Here is a 15,714-nt window from a genome sequence, read left to right as displayed (position 1 = left end):
TCCCGGTATGCAGTGGTTAGTACCTACCAAAAGTGGTCCAACGAAGGACAACCGGTGAACCGGCGACAGGGTCATGGGCACCCAAGGCTCACTGATGTGCATAGGGAGTGAAGGCTAGCTCATCTGGTCCGATCTCACAGTAGCTGTAGCACAAGCTGCTGAAAAAGTTAATGTTGAGACAGTATGCTTGCAGCATAAATTTATTTCGTCGATTTAAGCTACTCTTGTTTTTTTCTCCCTCAAGATCTCGGTTCTCACTCAGAACCAGAAAGCACCGGCTCTGTTGAACAAAGGCCAGTGTACAAACAGAAAGCTTTCGGGCTGCGACAGAGACGCTGCTTTAACTGCAAGGGCTGTTGTCGGGAAGAGGACTGTGGGACCTGTGTCTTCTGTCTGGATAAACCAAAATATGGAGGACCCAATAAGAAACGTCAGAGCTGCATGTAAGTGGAAACGAGCTCCCAGCAGCTTAGATGCCTGAAATGACACAGAGTTTGTCTGTTGTGTCAAAATCCTGGGATTTAGTTTCTATAGTGACCTCAGCTTTAAGAACCAAAAACAGCATTTGATCAATTTAGAAATATATACAAGGTGTGTGACACTCTCTCAGCTCCTGCTAGTGAGAAAGTTGCAAACTAAATGTACTTTGTGTCAAATCTATTGCTGGTTTTTCTGGACACGTGCCAGAATGAGGTGTCATATTACACCTGCTCTCAAACAACTGCGTTGTCTACTGATTTTTACGTGCCTTCGTGGTCTTGCTGCACTCTACCGCAGTGTATTCATTGTTCTAGAAAGATCCATCAGATCAACAAATGGAAACATGTTGGTCAAAATTGACTCGAGTGGCGAGGCAGAGCTCATGATGATCTGACTAACCAGACTTGTCTAGCTTTTCATTTTGTAAATAATTTTGTAACATTTGTTTATTTTTTCCAACTTATATATATATTTTAAAATACACTCAATTTTGCTTGCTTACTGTTTTCATATTGATATCTTGAACAGTTTCAATTGTATTATTTAAATTATTTAAAGCTCTATTGAATAATTCTATGTAAAGCACTTTCCCAAACCTTTTTCTCATGCTTCAGACATTTTAAAAAGTGCTGTATGAAGGTTGTCGTTATTGTTTGAGTTAGAATTACGAACTTTAGTAGGATTGTAAGACCCAAAGCTTGGAAACCCTTATATAAATATATACCTATTTTATAAATATATATACCTAAATTTGTATTGCACGTGAAAGTCCCTTACTGCACATGAATTGAACGTGTATTGCATATGCGTTACATATGAAAGTCCCAGCACTTAGAGAGAGGAGTTGTTGAGTTATTGCTCCGTTGCTAAAACAGTGTTTACATTGAAGCTGACTTTCTTTAAAAAGAAGTAAAACTTTAAAGCTAATCTGTTATGTTCTCTACAGCTACAGGAAGTGCTTAAGGATTGAAGAAAACAAAATGAGACGAATGAAAGGTATGGCTGTTTAAAATTACATGGTACTCCTAAGAACTGTTGGAGAAGTGGGACAACCTGAAAAACTTTTCATTTTAACTAGTTTCCCTGCAGCAAAACTAGCTTGAGATAATCTATACATTTATTATCTCTTGGAGCTCTGTGCCCCAACATATTGAATACTATACTAGTGGACATATGTTGTGGTGATATTAGATTTTATTAGATTTTTGAATTATCAGGCTAAATGATATTGTCTTTAGTATTAGAAGATATTAGAAAATATTGCTGAAATCGTTTCTGATTTACAAAAATGTCCGTAGTTTGAAAAGTTCTTTGCATTTTATTATTGGCTTGTTTTTGACATTACTGAATTGTAACGTAATCATGTTGGTAAAGCTTTGACTCCCCTGCCCCCTGTTTGACCTTTTATTTGACCTTTTATTTGACCTTTTATTTGACCTATTCTGTTTTTTCGCAGTTCAGATGAAGCGACGGGCTATGTACGCCCAAGCCACTGCGTACAGTGGCGGAGAGGAAGAGGGCGAGGGAGATGGCACGGGAGATGCGCTAAGCACTAATGCGCTAAGCTCCATCCGGAGGCAGCCTAGGCGCCAGGTTACACGTCGATGCTTCAGCGACTTGCTAGAGTCCGACTCGACCGACACAGAGGCTTCTGGTGAAGACGTAGCAAAGGAACAGAGCAGTAGTGAGCCAAGTATTAAGGCTAATGGTATGAATTCAGTACTGTTTCATTATTGAAAGCCAGACTTACAAACTAGAATAGCCATACCTGGGCAGATCCTGCTGTTTTTTTTTTTTTCTCTATGTATCTGTGTTCATTTTTCCATCACTATATTATCTCTGCTAGATTGTAAGACACACATGTCCAGGGTTGGTGCCATTTTGGTGCTTCTATTGATTGGAGGTGAAATTCCACTAAATGTCACAATCAGTTCCTTATGAAATTATTAGTATTTGCAATTATAACATGAGCAAGAGTTTTAGATAAAATTGTTGTATTTATAAAATATTTCTGTGCTCCGATATGTGACACAATTATGTAACATTTATTATATACCTTTTGCTACCAGGGAAAATATTATTTTTAGAATTATTTATATATATATTTATTTTTTTGTATCCCAGAATTTATTTTGCATAGCCTCCCTTTTCTAAGATTAATATGTGGACTCTTTGCTTTAGTTAACTCTACAGGTCTTTACCTCAGTGTTAGTTCAGGGCTGTCTGTGAGAGATCTGGGATCCCTCCATCACATCTGCTAATGGCCATGTAACCACCAAATCAATTCAGAATCCTTAAATGGATTTGATTTTTTTTTTTTCTGGCAAAATAAAAACAGTTCTGTAGCTTATTTTATGCTAAAATGTGACTCCATTGTGTGGTTCTGTTGGTTTTCTACATAATAAGGCTCACAAGGCACAGCGAGTTTGTAGGCCTGCAGTGGTGGCATTGAGTGACGCACAGGAAGCTAGGTGTAAAAACTTAAAAATGGGGACCAATTTAAACTTTAAAGTACACTATATGGCCAAAAGTATGTGGAAACCGCTCCTTATGATTGTGTTCAGGTGTTTCAGCCACACCCATTGCTAACAGGTGTATAAAATGAAGCACATAGCCATGCAGCCTCCATAGACACACACTGGCAGTAGAATGTCTCGTACTGAAGAGCTCAGTGACTTTAAACGTGTCATGGGATGCCACCTTTGCCACAAGTCAGTTAGTGAAATTTCTGCCCTGCTAGATCTGCCCCGGTCCACTGTAAGTGATTTATTGTGAAATGGAAGCTTCTAGAGGACACAACAGTTCATCCATGAAGCGATAGACCACGCAAACTCACAGAGCTGAAGCACGTAGAGTGTAAAAAAACTATTCTCCTCCTCTGGATCAACATCAACACAAGAACTGTGCAGCATGAAACAGGTTTTCATGCCCAAGCAGCTGAACACAAGCCGAAGATCACTGCACGCATCGCCAAGGGTGGGCTGGAGTGGTGTAACGAACGCCGTCACTGGACTCTGGACTCGTGGAAACGTGATCTCTGGAGTGATGAATCACGCTTCACTATCTGGCAGGCTGATGGATGCCAGGAGAACGCTATCTACCGGACTGCATAGTGCCAACAGTACAGTGTGGTGGAGGAGGGATAATGGTCTGGGGCTGGTTTTCAGGATTTGGGTCCCTTAGTTCCAGTGAAGGGTAATGTTAATGTTGATGCTACAAGACATTTTAGACAGAGACAGTTTGAGGAAAAACCTTTCCTGTTCCAGCATGACAATGCCCCTGTGCACAAAGCCAGCTCCATAAAGACATGGTTGACGAGTTTGATGTGGAGGAACTCCAGTGACCTGCATGGAGCCCTGACCTCCCTTGGGATGAACTGGAACGTTGATTGCAAATCAGGCCTTCTCGCCCAACATCAGCGCCTGAGCTCACTAAAGCTCTTTTGACTGAATGAGCACAAATTCCCACATATGTACTCCAAAATCTAGTGGAAAGCCTTCCCAGAAGAGTGGAAACTGTTACAGCTGCAAAAGGGGGCTACTCTATATATGTAAATGTCCATGGTTTTGGAATGGGATGTACAGCAACCTCATATAGGTGTGATGGTTAGGTGTCCACATACTTTTGGCTGTAAAGTTTATAGCACAAATACATCACATGGTGAAATGGTACTAGTGTGTGTTGGACATGTCTATGCCAGAGCATGTTTTCTGTGGCAGGTTAGTTCAAATACTATCAAATTTTTATCGGAGCTCTCTCCAGAAAGATAAATGTTTAATACATTGAAGCTGTTGAGTAAAATATAATGCGTCATTTGCTTAATACTGTGTTTAACGCTTGTTTGTTTTCTTGTCCAATAGATACTGTTACACATCCTGATGTGGAAGATGAGGCAGTGAAACCACGAAGGCCTGGCCTGCCGAGAGGACTGTGGGGTCGGCGACGAATTAATAAGGTATTTCTATAGTGAAATGTGTTTTAATAATGTTTTATTTTATTACACCTTTACATCATACATTTTAATACAGATCCGAAGGTCCGTAAGAATGAATATTGTAAAGTTTTTCATTTCTACTAACAGCTCATCTGCCTTGGGACTGGAAAAAGCCTTTGGTCTAAATTTTAATTGGTTTTAATTGGGACACTTTTCAGTAATGTCAGAAAGTTACAGGTCTGGAAACAGTTTGAAAGTCTGCCTTTATGTTTCTTTTGCATTAGTCTCTGCTCTAGTACCAGAATTATGCAGTGATTTGAGTCTGAAGTTTCTCTCTTATTTTTATAATCGATTATCCTCTTGAGTTTTTACATTCAGCTTGTTACACTCAGCTCCCAAGTTATTGACACACTTGGTAAAAGGGTTGTGAAAAACCATTGTGGTTTATTAGCTCAATCTCAAAGTGAACATATGAGAGAACGCCAACCTGAATATACATTATATGGCCAAAAGTATGTGGACACCTGACCAGCACCACCACAGAGTGTTGCTACAGAGGTGGGAGTACACAACTGTATAGAATGTCTTTGTGTGCTGTAGTCTTACAGTTTCTCTTCACTGCAACCAAGAGACCAAACCTGTTCCAGCATGACAATGCCCCTGTGCACAAAGCGAGCTCCATGAAGACACGGTGTGTGAAGGTTGGAGTGGAAGAACTCGAGTGTCCTGCACAGAGCCCTGATCTCAACCCCACTGAACATCTGTGGGATGAACTGGAACACCGACTGAACCCCAGACCTCCTCACCAACATCAGCGCCTGATCTCACTAATGCTCTTATGGCTGAATGAACACAAATCCCCACAGCCATGCTCCAAAATCTAGTGGAAAGCCTTCCCAGAAGAGTGGAGCTTATTATAACATGCATGTGTGGGTGTGATTGGTCAGGTGTCTTCAGAACTATGGCCATATAGTGGATTTATGGATTATTTTATTGTAAGTGTCCTGCCCCAGTTGATAAATTGAGTTGTTGGTTTTCACATTTTGTGTTTCAACTAAACATCCAATAATGTTTCCCCCTTTTTTCCACAGCTACAGTATAATAACCCTGAGTGTATAATGTAATCTTTCATTCCTTGGGTTATGTATTGTGAACAGCACCACTCCTGTACCCTTCTGTGCTTCTTTCTTGTCTTTTGAGAGGGTACTAGTCGTCATCTCCTCCTTCCTCCTGCTGCTCCTCCTCCTCCTCCTCCTCTTCCTTGGCTGCTCTTCTTTGCTGCAGTTGTCATGATGCAGTCCTGCTATAATGCTCCCCACCTCCTTTCCCCCCTCGCTCTCCCACTCTCCCAGCTCCAGAGTTGCCCTGCCTCACAGGCGCTGGAGCGCTCAGCACCAGGAAGTCCATCTGTAAAGCTCAGGCTGAAGTTCCAGCTGCGGCTGCATAGACTACCACTTAGCATGGTGCGAGCTGCTGAGGTGTCTTCGGTGGCTGTACCTTCCCAGCCTGATGACAAAAAAGCACAAGAAGAGGAGGCGGATAGAGAAACGCGGGTTGTGAAGGAGGGAGCTCTGCAGCAACCCCTTACTGACCCCTGTCTTCCTCATTCCCAGAGCTCAATGGAGCACACGCCACCCAGCGTCCTGGCCACGCTGGCCAAAGGCTTCGCACACCGGGAACGACAGGCACAGGAGCCAGCGCACAAAATCCGGGTAGACTTTAAGGTCAGTGTTTCAACCTTAGCGTGAGACATGAAGTAGTCTGTGATGCAAGTGATGAGGACTGTGTTTTTCTTTTTTTCTTTTTTCTTTTTTTCTTTTTCTAACATAATGTATGTTGCAGAATTATTGTTACCATTCTATAGACTCTAATATTAGCCTGTAGTAATTAAATAAGTATTTCTCATTCTCTCCATTAATTTAGTGATGTTAGTCTGATGTCATATTTTTAATCAATGTCCAGTTTGCTTCATTTTAAGTTTAAAAAGGATCAACAGTAGATGCATTTGTTGTCGACATACTTATTAGTTTCTTCCCTGGTTTAAATACCAGGTAAACCTCCTCCTAATGACACATCTTGGAGATCTTTGTGGGCGGGATATTTGATTATTTTGTTAGGTGATACGGAAAGCTACTTTTGAGAAGCTGAAAGCGTTATTAATTAATACATAAAATGCTAAACTGTAGTCAAATAATGATTTTACTGAGCTACTATTTGCCAGCTAGCTGACATGATCCAATCCATCATTTTAATCAAAGTAAGTATAAGTAGCTAATGTAATGGACCAACTGAAAATATTAAGGTAAACATCAGTCAGCATTTACACTCAGCACAGCCTCTCCATGATGATCATCTCGCTCTGACACCTGCAGTAAGTTGTTCCTCTGAGCGGAGAAGTGATCTTTTATGCTTCACTCGTTCTGTCTGTGGAGTTTGTTTAAAAAGGAGATAAGGCTAAACTTATCAAGCTACTTTGAGTGTTAGCAAAGGGCATACAGTCAATAAAGTGTTAGCTGCCTTGGTTAATGTCATCACTTTGTTCAATCACACAGGTTTGCTAGTTATCAGTACAGTGCGCTAGCTTAGACATCAAAATGAGGAACATAACCGGGAAAAAACGCACAGAGCTCTTCTCTGAGGAGCTCGCATTCATGAGACTCATCTGTCATCCAAAACTGTCAATCATCTCATCGACCACGGCCTTTTATTTATCACAAAATGACTCCTATAAAATGCATTTATCATAAGGAAAAATTGGGGGAGACATCAGGGTCAGCTGAACTTTGTAAAAACGACAGAACACCGTAACACGACAAATGTGAGTGTGGGTTCGGTCATGTTCACGAAGTTGTAAAAATTGTACTGCAGCCAACCAATTCCTGTTACAATGTCCGCTCATGTATGCAGTCAGTGGTGATTTACCTTGGATGCAGCGAACCATTACAGTTCTGATAAGACTTTAAGTATCACACTTGCTATGTGTTTACTTTTTTTTTTTTTTTTTTTCTTCAGGAGGACTGCAACATTCAGAACGTCTGGGCGATGGGGGGGCTGAGTATCCTCACGTCTCTTCCAATCACAGCGGAGTGTGTGTGTCTGCTGTGTGCTAGTAAAGGCCACCACAACGTAAGGGTGTATAACTGTAGCGCATATTGTTCACCTTAAAGTTTTTTAACAATACCTAGTCAGTTGATCCTTTTTATTCCTTGTATGGTTTTTATTGAGCCTGTTTTCTTCCAGGTTTAGTTTGCAGTGATGGAAATTTCATTGAATTTTTTTTACTGTTCACTTAAAAGCTTTTGAAAACACAATTGGTTCATTGATGATGTGTTTAAAGGCTTTAATTGCTTTAAAAACTCTTAAACTGCGTGTTTATTTTATAATGCGTCTGGAAAAATGCTTTTGATCGTCTTGAAGATCAGCGTGAATGTATGTGAGACGTTAAAGCTCAACTCTGAGACTTATCTTGTCTTTCAGATGATATTTTGTCAGATGTGCTGTGAGCCCTTCCACCGCTTCTGCCTTCCAGTAGATGATCGTCCACAGAATGAAAATCTGCAGAACTGGTGTTGTAGGCGCTGCAAATTCTGCCACGTCTGTGGTCGTAAGGGCAAACAGGGAAAGGTACAAACACCACTTGATGTTACTGAATGCTGATTTTATTCCTCTCTGCATGTGACCAGGGTGAAAAGCCATTAGCTGTTACTTGGTATTTACTTTGTATTTGAATATGAATAGGTGCACTTTGTACTTCAGTCTTGTTTGTTTCTCTCCTGTAGCCGGTTTTACAGTGCAGAAGGTGCTTTTACTGCTACCACCCATCATGCCTCGGGCCCACATATCCCAAACCCGGAAAGTGCAGCACACCTTGGGTAAGTTGCAGCTCTTCTGCAGTGCATGTGTGCACCAGCTTCCTGTAAAAAATAAATAAATAAATAAATAAATAAAAATAACATAACAGACCATGCTCATATACAAAAATAATACACGCTGAGGTGATGTGATATTCCTCGATGCAAAGCGTTACCACCTTAGCGTATTCTTTTCGTTTAACAGCATGGTCCGAAGTGTGTTATTCTGCTTCCACCACAGCGATTTGCAAATTTTTAATTTATTAATGAATGACAGGTCATGCTTTAAGGGTTTATAATTACATTAAATGTTGAGTGCTGTTATCACTTGCATTGTAGCAATGAGAAACAGACGTGCTCAAACAGACCAGCCTCTCATTTTTTTTTCTCATATTTGAAGTTAAAAAGACAAAAAAAACACATTGTGATTTTACAGAGAAACTGTAAAGCGCAGATCCTTCCATCCTGAAGACTTTCCCGTGTTGGGAGACTTTATAGAGCACCGGGACTGTTACACAGCGCTGCCACCTGACTCTCCTTTCTTAAATTCTACATAAATGTCTCCTAACAAAAAAAAACTTCAAAGCACATCAACGATTCTAGGTTTTTCTTTGTTTTTTTTTTTTAAATCTGTTTATTATTAGCCTCAGATTGTGAGGAGTGTCTACTGTACAAAGCCCTGTCTATGAGCTGTTGCTGTAAAAATAACATATTAGAACGAGCGCATTAATATAAACCTAATCGTTCATGTTACACCCGGAAGGAACTGCTATATAAAATGAGTCCACACCTTCTAACCAATCAGATTTGAGATTTCAACCACACCGTTTATCATTTATTATTTGTTACTCACATCTGCTGCTTAGCTGTTAGACAGAGTGAGATATACACTCACTGTCCACTTTATTAGGAACACCTGTGCACTTTTATGCAGTTATCTAATCAGTCAGTCATGTGGCAGCACAGTGCAAAGAATCATGCAGATACAGGTCAAGAGCTTCAGGTAATGTTCACATCAAACATCAGAATGAAGTGTGATCTCTGTGACTTTAACCATGAACCTGATGGGCTGGTTTGAGTATTTCAGAAACTGTTGATCTCGTGGGATTTTCACACACAGCAGTCAGAGTTTGCACAGAATGGTGTAAAAAAACAAATGAACTGAAGCTCTTGACTTGTATCTTCATGATTTTATGCATCGCGCTGCTCTCACACGATTGGCTGAGTGGATAACTGCATAAACAAGCAGGCGTACAGGTGTTCCTAATAAAGTGGATGGTGAGTGTGTATAATAACACATGTAATTTATTTCTTGTGAATGTGAATCGTTTGTGTAGGTGTGTATGTTGTGTATTCGGTGCAAAAGCTGTGGGGTGACACCAGGGAAATCCTGGGGAGCGGCTTGGAATCATGAGCTGGATCTCTGCCCTGACTGCAGTAACCTCCACAAACAAGGTACTGCTTTAACAATGTATAAATAAAGATACTACAACTGCTAGTTAGTTGATCTTGACATTGGGTTTTTGTTTTTTGCATCAAAAGCCACCACAGCTTCCACAAGTTGCTGGATATTGCTGCTGATGTCAAGGGGAAATATGATCAGCAACAAATTAAGTCAAGAAAATGAGCAATAAAGCAGGAGGAATGTTAATAATAAAATTCATGCATGTCATTTTTGCTTCTGTTCTACGAAAGTCATAGAGCAAAATCTGCAGTATTATGAGAGTTTATGGTAAAAATGCGCATAGGCATACTGTATGTGTAAACATTATGTAAAGTGATTATTTGGCAGCATGTAACATTTCTATTTTGAATAAGTGCATGTTTTTTTTTTCTTTCTAATGTAGTCTTTCGTGTTTTGGTAACACTGTGTTAATCCTTTCGAGTTTTATTTCACAATTTTGCAGGAAACTTCTGCACAGTGTGTCTCAAGTGCTATCCTGAGCATGAATTTGACATGAAGATGATGCAGTGTGCTCGATGTGCCCACTGGGTGCATCCCAAGTGTGAGGGACTAACAGGTTAGTGTGTGTGTGTGTGTGTGTGTGTGTCTGGAAAAATGCTTGCACTTTCAGTAACCTCACTAAGCCAATTATTCGAATGCCTTCTAACTGAGGCATCATTTGAGCCACAAGTATTCACATCTGAGATCAGTAGATGGCTGAACATTATGCCCTATAATCAAATATGAAAAAGAAACTCTATATACTCTATATATATATATTCAGGACTTGGAAAGTCTTGGGACCTTTTGCTCTCGTATGGACTCTCTTTTGCTCTCTGCAAAGACTCAGGTGGTGTTTACTCTCGTATGGACAGGAGCAGGGGGTCAGAAAAGAGGCTTGGGGGACAAAAGAGAGATAATATATTTAAAAATCAGTCACTTAGGGGTTGAAATTTCCACAATGTGATACCCAGTTTAAAAATAACATGGTTATCGCGGTGGTAATTGGCTGTTAAAAAAAAAGCCCCACAAGCTGGTGGAAATATTTATTACGAAATCTTTGTACAGAAATCTCTTTGCACATCCTTCTGTATGTATATATATATATATATATATATATAAAACAAAAGCAAACAAAAATTTCAAATCCCCTATTTGTTGGTCTTTGTGTGTGGTGCAACTTCCAGACATGTGTTTGTTGCGTGATGTAGCTGGAGAATGTCTGTAGTAATTTATGATCATGTATGCCGGTTAAGCAATCTCACAAAACAAAAAATAAATTTTTAATTACATATCTACTGTATGAACTACACAGACCCCATTTTAATACAATATATCTTTTATTGTAAGCACTTGGCCGTGCAAGTTGTAGGTCATACCTGTACTAAAAACTCAATAATTTGAATTTGCTAAATAATAAGCCCCAAAAACTGATGAGTCTTCCTGGAGTGTCGTTATACTGGGGGAGGAAAAAATGTGAAATTTCTTTTCCCACAGGCTATAACTCCATCTTTACCATCACATCCTTTTAGACAGGGTATATTGCCTCGGATTATTTCAACTGGTTATTTTATAGAAGGTAAAATACGGCGCAATCTTTCCAGACACGTGTGTGCGCAGTCCATAAAAATGACTGACTTGATAGATTCAGATCAGACTAAAATCCCAGAGATACATTCATACTATATACAATTGTACTATAGTATAAAATCTCTTACATTGTCAGAATTTATTGCTGTGTCATTATAAGTTGAAAGAGAGAGTGGCTGCGAGGAAAAGCGGTGTGCTGAGGCAATAAAAAAAGCAGGAATGCATTTTAATGTGTCAGCGGAAAGGAAACCGTCCGATCACACACCGTGATAAGGAGTTGCATTAGATGAGAATTTGCTGTCATTTATGAATTTTAAATGTATTGATGGAAAATTCTGAAGGTCGTCCTTCATTTTGATGGATACAAAATTAGGCATTTAATTTAGGTGTGCATTAGGTGTGTGTTCGTTTTCCGGCTTAGAACATGAAAGCCATTCTAGCAGCGCTTTACGGCAGAAAGTCCCTCAGCATGCGATGTTTTAGAACCAGTGAAGGAACTGTGCGCTCCCGTGTTACTGAAATGAGGAAGCGTAAGTAGTAGTGTTTCCAAACGTCAGGTGAGAGGATGAACAATGAAAGCAAGTGCAGCTCACAATCATTAAAGCGGCCCTAAACATGCAAATAATTCATGCGAACATCTGTGCTTGAGCTTTCACTCGTTTCCCACTGAGGTGAGAGTGAGCATTTAAGATTTCCCAGGCTGAACTATTCAGCTGGCATTACAGTTACGTTCATTATTTCTCTATAAAGCGTCTGTGAAACACACAAACACGTGCGCTGCTACAGACAGGATGAAATTGCAGTGGAAAAATTGTATTTGATTGCCGCATTAAAATCCCCCATCTCCCGATCCCCTTCTTCTTCCCCTTTAAGCAGTTAACCAAAGATCTGTTCATTTACTCTTACAGACATTTAAATATCAAAATTATGGAGAAGACCTATGTTCTCTGCGTTTCAACATTTTAAAAAAAATATATATATCTTTTTCATCCATGCTTCTCTTCTCCATCAGATGACTTGCATGAGATTCTGAAGAGGTTGCGGGGGAAAAGTTTGGTGTTCTCCTGCGCAGCCTGCAGTAAAAACTTCCCTAGTGGCTGGCAGGAGGTGGTGCAGAGTGTGCTGCGCAACGGTCTGGAAAAGATCATGAATGGGTTGATGAGCTCCCTGACCACCCATCACCTCCAGAAGTGCTCAGAGGTAAGGTTCTCAAATTTTTTTTTTTTATCTTTATATGTCTTTATTTAAGGATACAAATTCTTTCTTTTGACGTCTCACTCTTTCTCTATCCATATGAGCTTAAGGCAGGGGTTTCCAAAGTAGGGGCTTGATTTACAAATGGGGTTGTAAAAGAAACTCACAATCTCCTCTTTTGTTTTATTCATTTATTTTACAAATGTAATATTAGAAACAAAGAGGGATTTTGTGTGCTAATATTTTGAAATGTTACTGGGAGTTGCGTACGTACTATTAGTCTTTCTCAAATCGCAAACTTGTGTACTCTTTTACACCATTATTGAGTAATAACGCTTACTAGCTTTTCCTATTACAGTTAATGTGGCCTCATGCATCCTTCACATAGACCTAAAGGTCTGTTTTGTGTAACAGTCTTCAGGATTTTTCTAGATTATTAAGTACTTTTGAATGTAAGGTCGGAGTTTTCGATTTGAGACGCAGCTCATCACAACAGTCACGATGACGGCGGAAGTTTTTAAGCGGTTTGAAGAGAGAAAGCACTTGTTAGTGTGTTTAATGTCTCTATGCATGAAATCACAAAACATTTGACAGTTTGGTTTGGAAACCTGATGGACAGGAATGATTTGGCTCTGATGTGCCATCTAGTGGATGCCACATTTAATCCTGCAGATGAATCAGGCGAGTGTGTGAGCAACAGTGCTCGCGTTGCCGCTTTGTGGTCGTTTGCCCAAAAAGTTTTGGAAAGCCTGCCTTAAGGCATGTTGAATTGTGAAGCTGAATTGTTTCCATGTGCGTTTGTGATATCTGAACCAGTGTGAAGCCTGTTCTGATGCTGACAGTATAAAGAGTAGGAAGGTGGTTTGTGATCTTCATGCTGTGGAGAGGAAGCTTGAAGAAGGCTTGTATACTTCATTGGTGAGTCCATTAAACTTCACTAATCTTAACATTAATCTTAATCTTAGTCACTAGCCATTGACTGACACCAGAACACTGCTTCTGCAAGTTAATGAGCCGCATGCAATTTTGATGGTTTTATTTAATGTGTTTAAATGCTTGTATTTTGTCTGAACAGAAAGCGTTTCATGAGGATGTGGTGACTGTACTGGTAAAGCAGCTAGAGCAAGAAGAATCACTTCCAGAGGAACAGAGGCCCACTGCCCAAGCCAGAGCTTTATATATAAAAGTAAACCAAATTATACAAATATTTCTTTAAATCAGATTGCATGCTGTTATTATAACTTAAAGCTCTTTTCCGTAAAGCCTTGTGTGATAGTCAGTCATGACTAATTATCATGAAATACTTTGGTCAGTAAATTGCTTTCTAATAAACATGTATATTTATTGTTTTTCAGTTACTGGAGCAAACTTTTACTTGGTTCAACAGTCAGGACCCTAAAGCATGGAAGCCTGTAATGAAAGAATTCCCAAGGTATTTATTTCTTCCTGTGTATTAAAAATAAACTGATATGCCACTTGTTATAAACAGGAGTTATTGCTGTTACAGAACATTTACAACTGAAAAGAGACAAATTAATGTCTGATTAATCAAAAATTCTTTTATAGTACATACAAGTACACTGGATAAAGATTTTGAGTGGATTCTCCTGAAACAACTTAACCCAAGGGCCCAGATTAAGAGATTGCAATATAATGTTTATTTATAAAAAAAAGGATGAATGCATACAGTCAGCTACAGAAGTATTGGCACCCTTCATGAAACTGGGCTAAATGATTACATAAAGTAACTATTACATACAATTCAAATTTCCCCTCAAGCAATTAGAGAGAATATTACAAAATGAAGCCATGTTTAAGTTAGACGTTAGATAGTTCTGTAGCGATAAGTAAATGTAATTAAAAGTATTAAAAAACTCATAATACGCTTAGGGTCTAAGCATTAAATGGACTCGAGTCCAACAGGAATAGGAAGTACTAGTCAAGTTCTTTCATTTATTTAATTTTTGCTGAAAATGTTCCCTTTTGTTTCACAGTGGTATGCTCCCAGAGGCAATAATCCCACCATCTGAAGAGCACAGTTACGCTCAGTGGTTGGAGGAGCACGACCATGCTACAGCAAACGAGAACGAAGAGAACCTTCATTTAAAAGCACAAGGAAAAGGTGAAAGTCGGTGGTCTGTTGTGGTAGACTGCTTTAAGCTTCGTTGGTTTGTTTTAATGACTAAATTACACAAAATTAGCTTCAGGCCCAGTGCTATGCACAAAGGGCCTTTGTGACTGCAGGTTTTCTTCCCAGCTGCAGTGGAGACACAGAAAACAATAATTTGAAGGTCAAGGTCAATTTATTAAACAGGGGAAATCAGGTGTGGCTCCTGCTTGGCTAGAATAAAGGCCTCTTCGTTCATAAGATTGTTATAGAGCGTTCGATGTCTGAATTATGTCCATAATGCCTTGTATTTGTGTCCCACTGAATTACAGAGCCTCAGAGCATAAGCCGATGTGGTGTAGATGAAAGACACTGTTCTCTCTGTCAGCAGCAGGGTGATGCCAAACCCACTGTAAGTTATTCATATTATTATTATTTTTAAGTTCAGGTTTCAAGTTTAATTTATTTATATAGCACCATTTACAACAGCAGCAGCAGCTGACCAATGTGCTTTACAGCATCAAATAAAATAAGTAGTAAATAAAACATAAAGTTAATAAATAAAATCACAGCTAAAAACCAAATTACATCAACAACTCTATTTTAAAATATAACAAAATTTAAGAAATAAAACCAGGATTGCCATCAAGTCAAAAACAGAGATGAAACATCAAGGGACATTGAAAGCGATGGAGAAGTAATGTGTTTTGAGTAGAGATTTAAAAACCTGTAAAGTAGGAGCAGATCTAACATGAACTGGTAAGCTATTCCAGAGTTTAGGGCCTAAAACAGCGAAGGCATTTTTATATATATTATTACATACCTTCTGTATGCAGCTGTCTGATAACTGTGTTTACAGGACGCAGGCAGGCTGCTGTACCTGGGCCAAAATGAGTGGGCTCATGTAAACTGTTGCATCTGGTCAGCGGAGGTGCAAGAGGTCAGGGGTGCGTTGTTGCATGTGCACAGCGCTGTGGCCAGAGGACGTTTCATGGTAAGTACAAATTCATTTCGAAGTTGCCTTTCCTGTTAACTGGTTTGCATTCAGGACCAAAGGCAACTGTAGGTGGATCAGTGCATTGTCATCGGTGGTTGAGACTAGAAACACTTTCTC

At 39.6% G+C, this 15,714-nt stretch overlaps 1 protein-coding gene across 4 annotated transcripts in view; it reads left to right on the top strand.

The window, feature by feature from the left end:
• The window catches only part of kmt2ba (lysine (K)-specific methyltransferase 2Ba), a 39,468-nt gene that overhangs the window by 13,135 nt on the left and 10,619 nt on the right, over positions 1–15,714 (top strand). For 3 of the 4 annotated variants that reach the window (XM_053231373.1, XM_053231374.1, XM_053231372.1), the window contains 17 exons: positions 245–443; positions 1,427–1,476; positions 1,937–2,188; positions 4,341–4,435; positions 5,767–6,138; positions 7,427–7,540; positions 7,892–8,038; positions 8,194–8,286; positions 9,603–9,720; positions 10,173–10,286; positions 12,312–12,499; positions 13,310–13,411; positions 13,569–13,679; positions 13,849–13,925; positions 14,488–14,615; positions 14,933–15,012; positions 15,460–15,594. In XM_053231373.1, the coding sequence (XP_053087348.1) occupies positions 245–443; positions 1,427–1,476; positions 1,937–2,188; positions 4,341–4,435; positions 5,767–6,138; positions 7,427–7,540; positions 7,892–8,038; positions 8,194–8,286; positions 9,603–9,720; positions 10,173–10,286; positions 12,312–12,499; positions 13,310–13,411; positions 13,569–13,679; positions 13,849–13,925; positions 14,488–14,615; positions 14,933–15,012; positions 15,460–15,594 (2,375 nt within the window). The remainder of the gene's footprint in view (positions 1–244; positions 444–1,426; positions 1,477–1,936; positions 2,189–4,340; positions 4,436–5,766; positions 6,139–7,426; positions 7,541–7,891; positions 8,039–8,193; positions 8,287–9,602; positions 9,721–10,172; positions 10,287–12,311; positions 12,500–13,309; positions 13,412–13,568; positions 13,680–13,848; positions 13,926–14,487; positions 14,616–14,932; positions 15,013–15,459; positions 15,595–15,714) is intronic. The other variant, XM_053231375.1, reaches the window with a different exon arrangement.

The sequence above is a fragment of the Pangasianodon hypophthalmus genome, chromosome 29, assembly GCF_027358585.1.
Source record: "Pangasianodon hypophthalmus isolate fPanHyp1 chromosome 29, fPanHyp1.pri, whole genome shotgun sequence".
Classification (NCBI taxonomy): domain Eukaryota; kingdom Metazoa; phylum Chordata; class Actinopteri; order Siluriformes; family Pangasiidae; genus Pangasianodon; species Pangasianodon hypophthalmus.
This window is presented reverse-complemented; position numbering and strand designations above follow the sequence as displayed.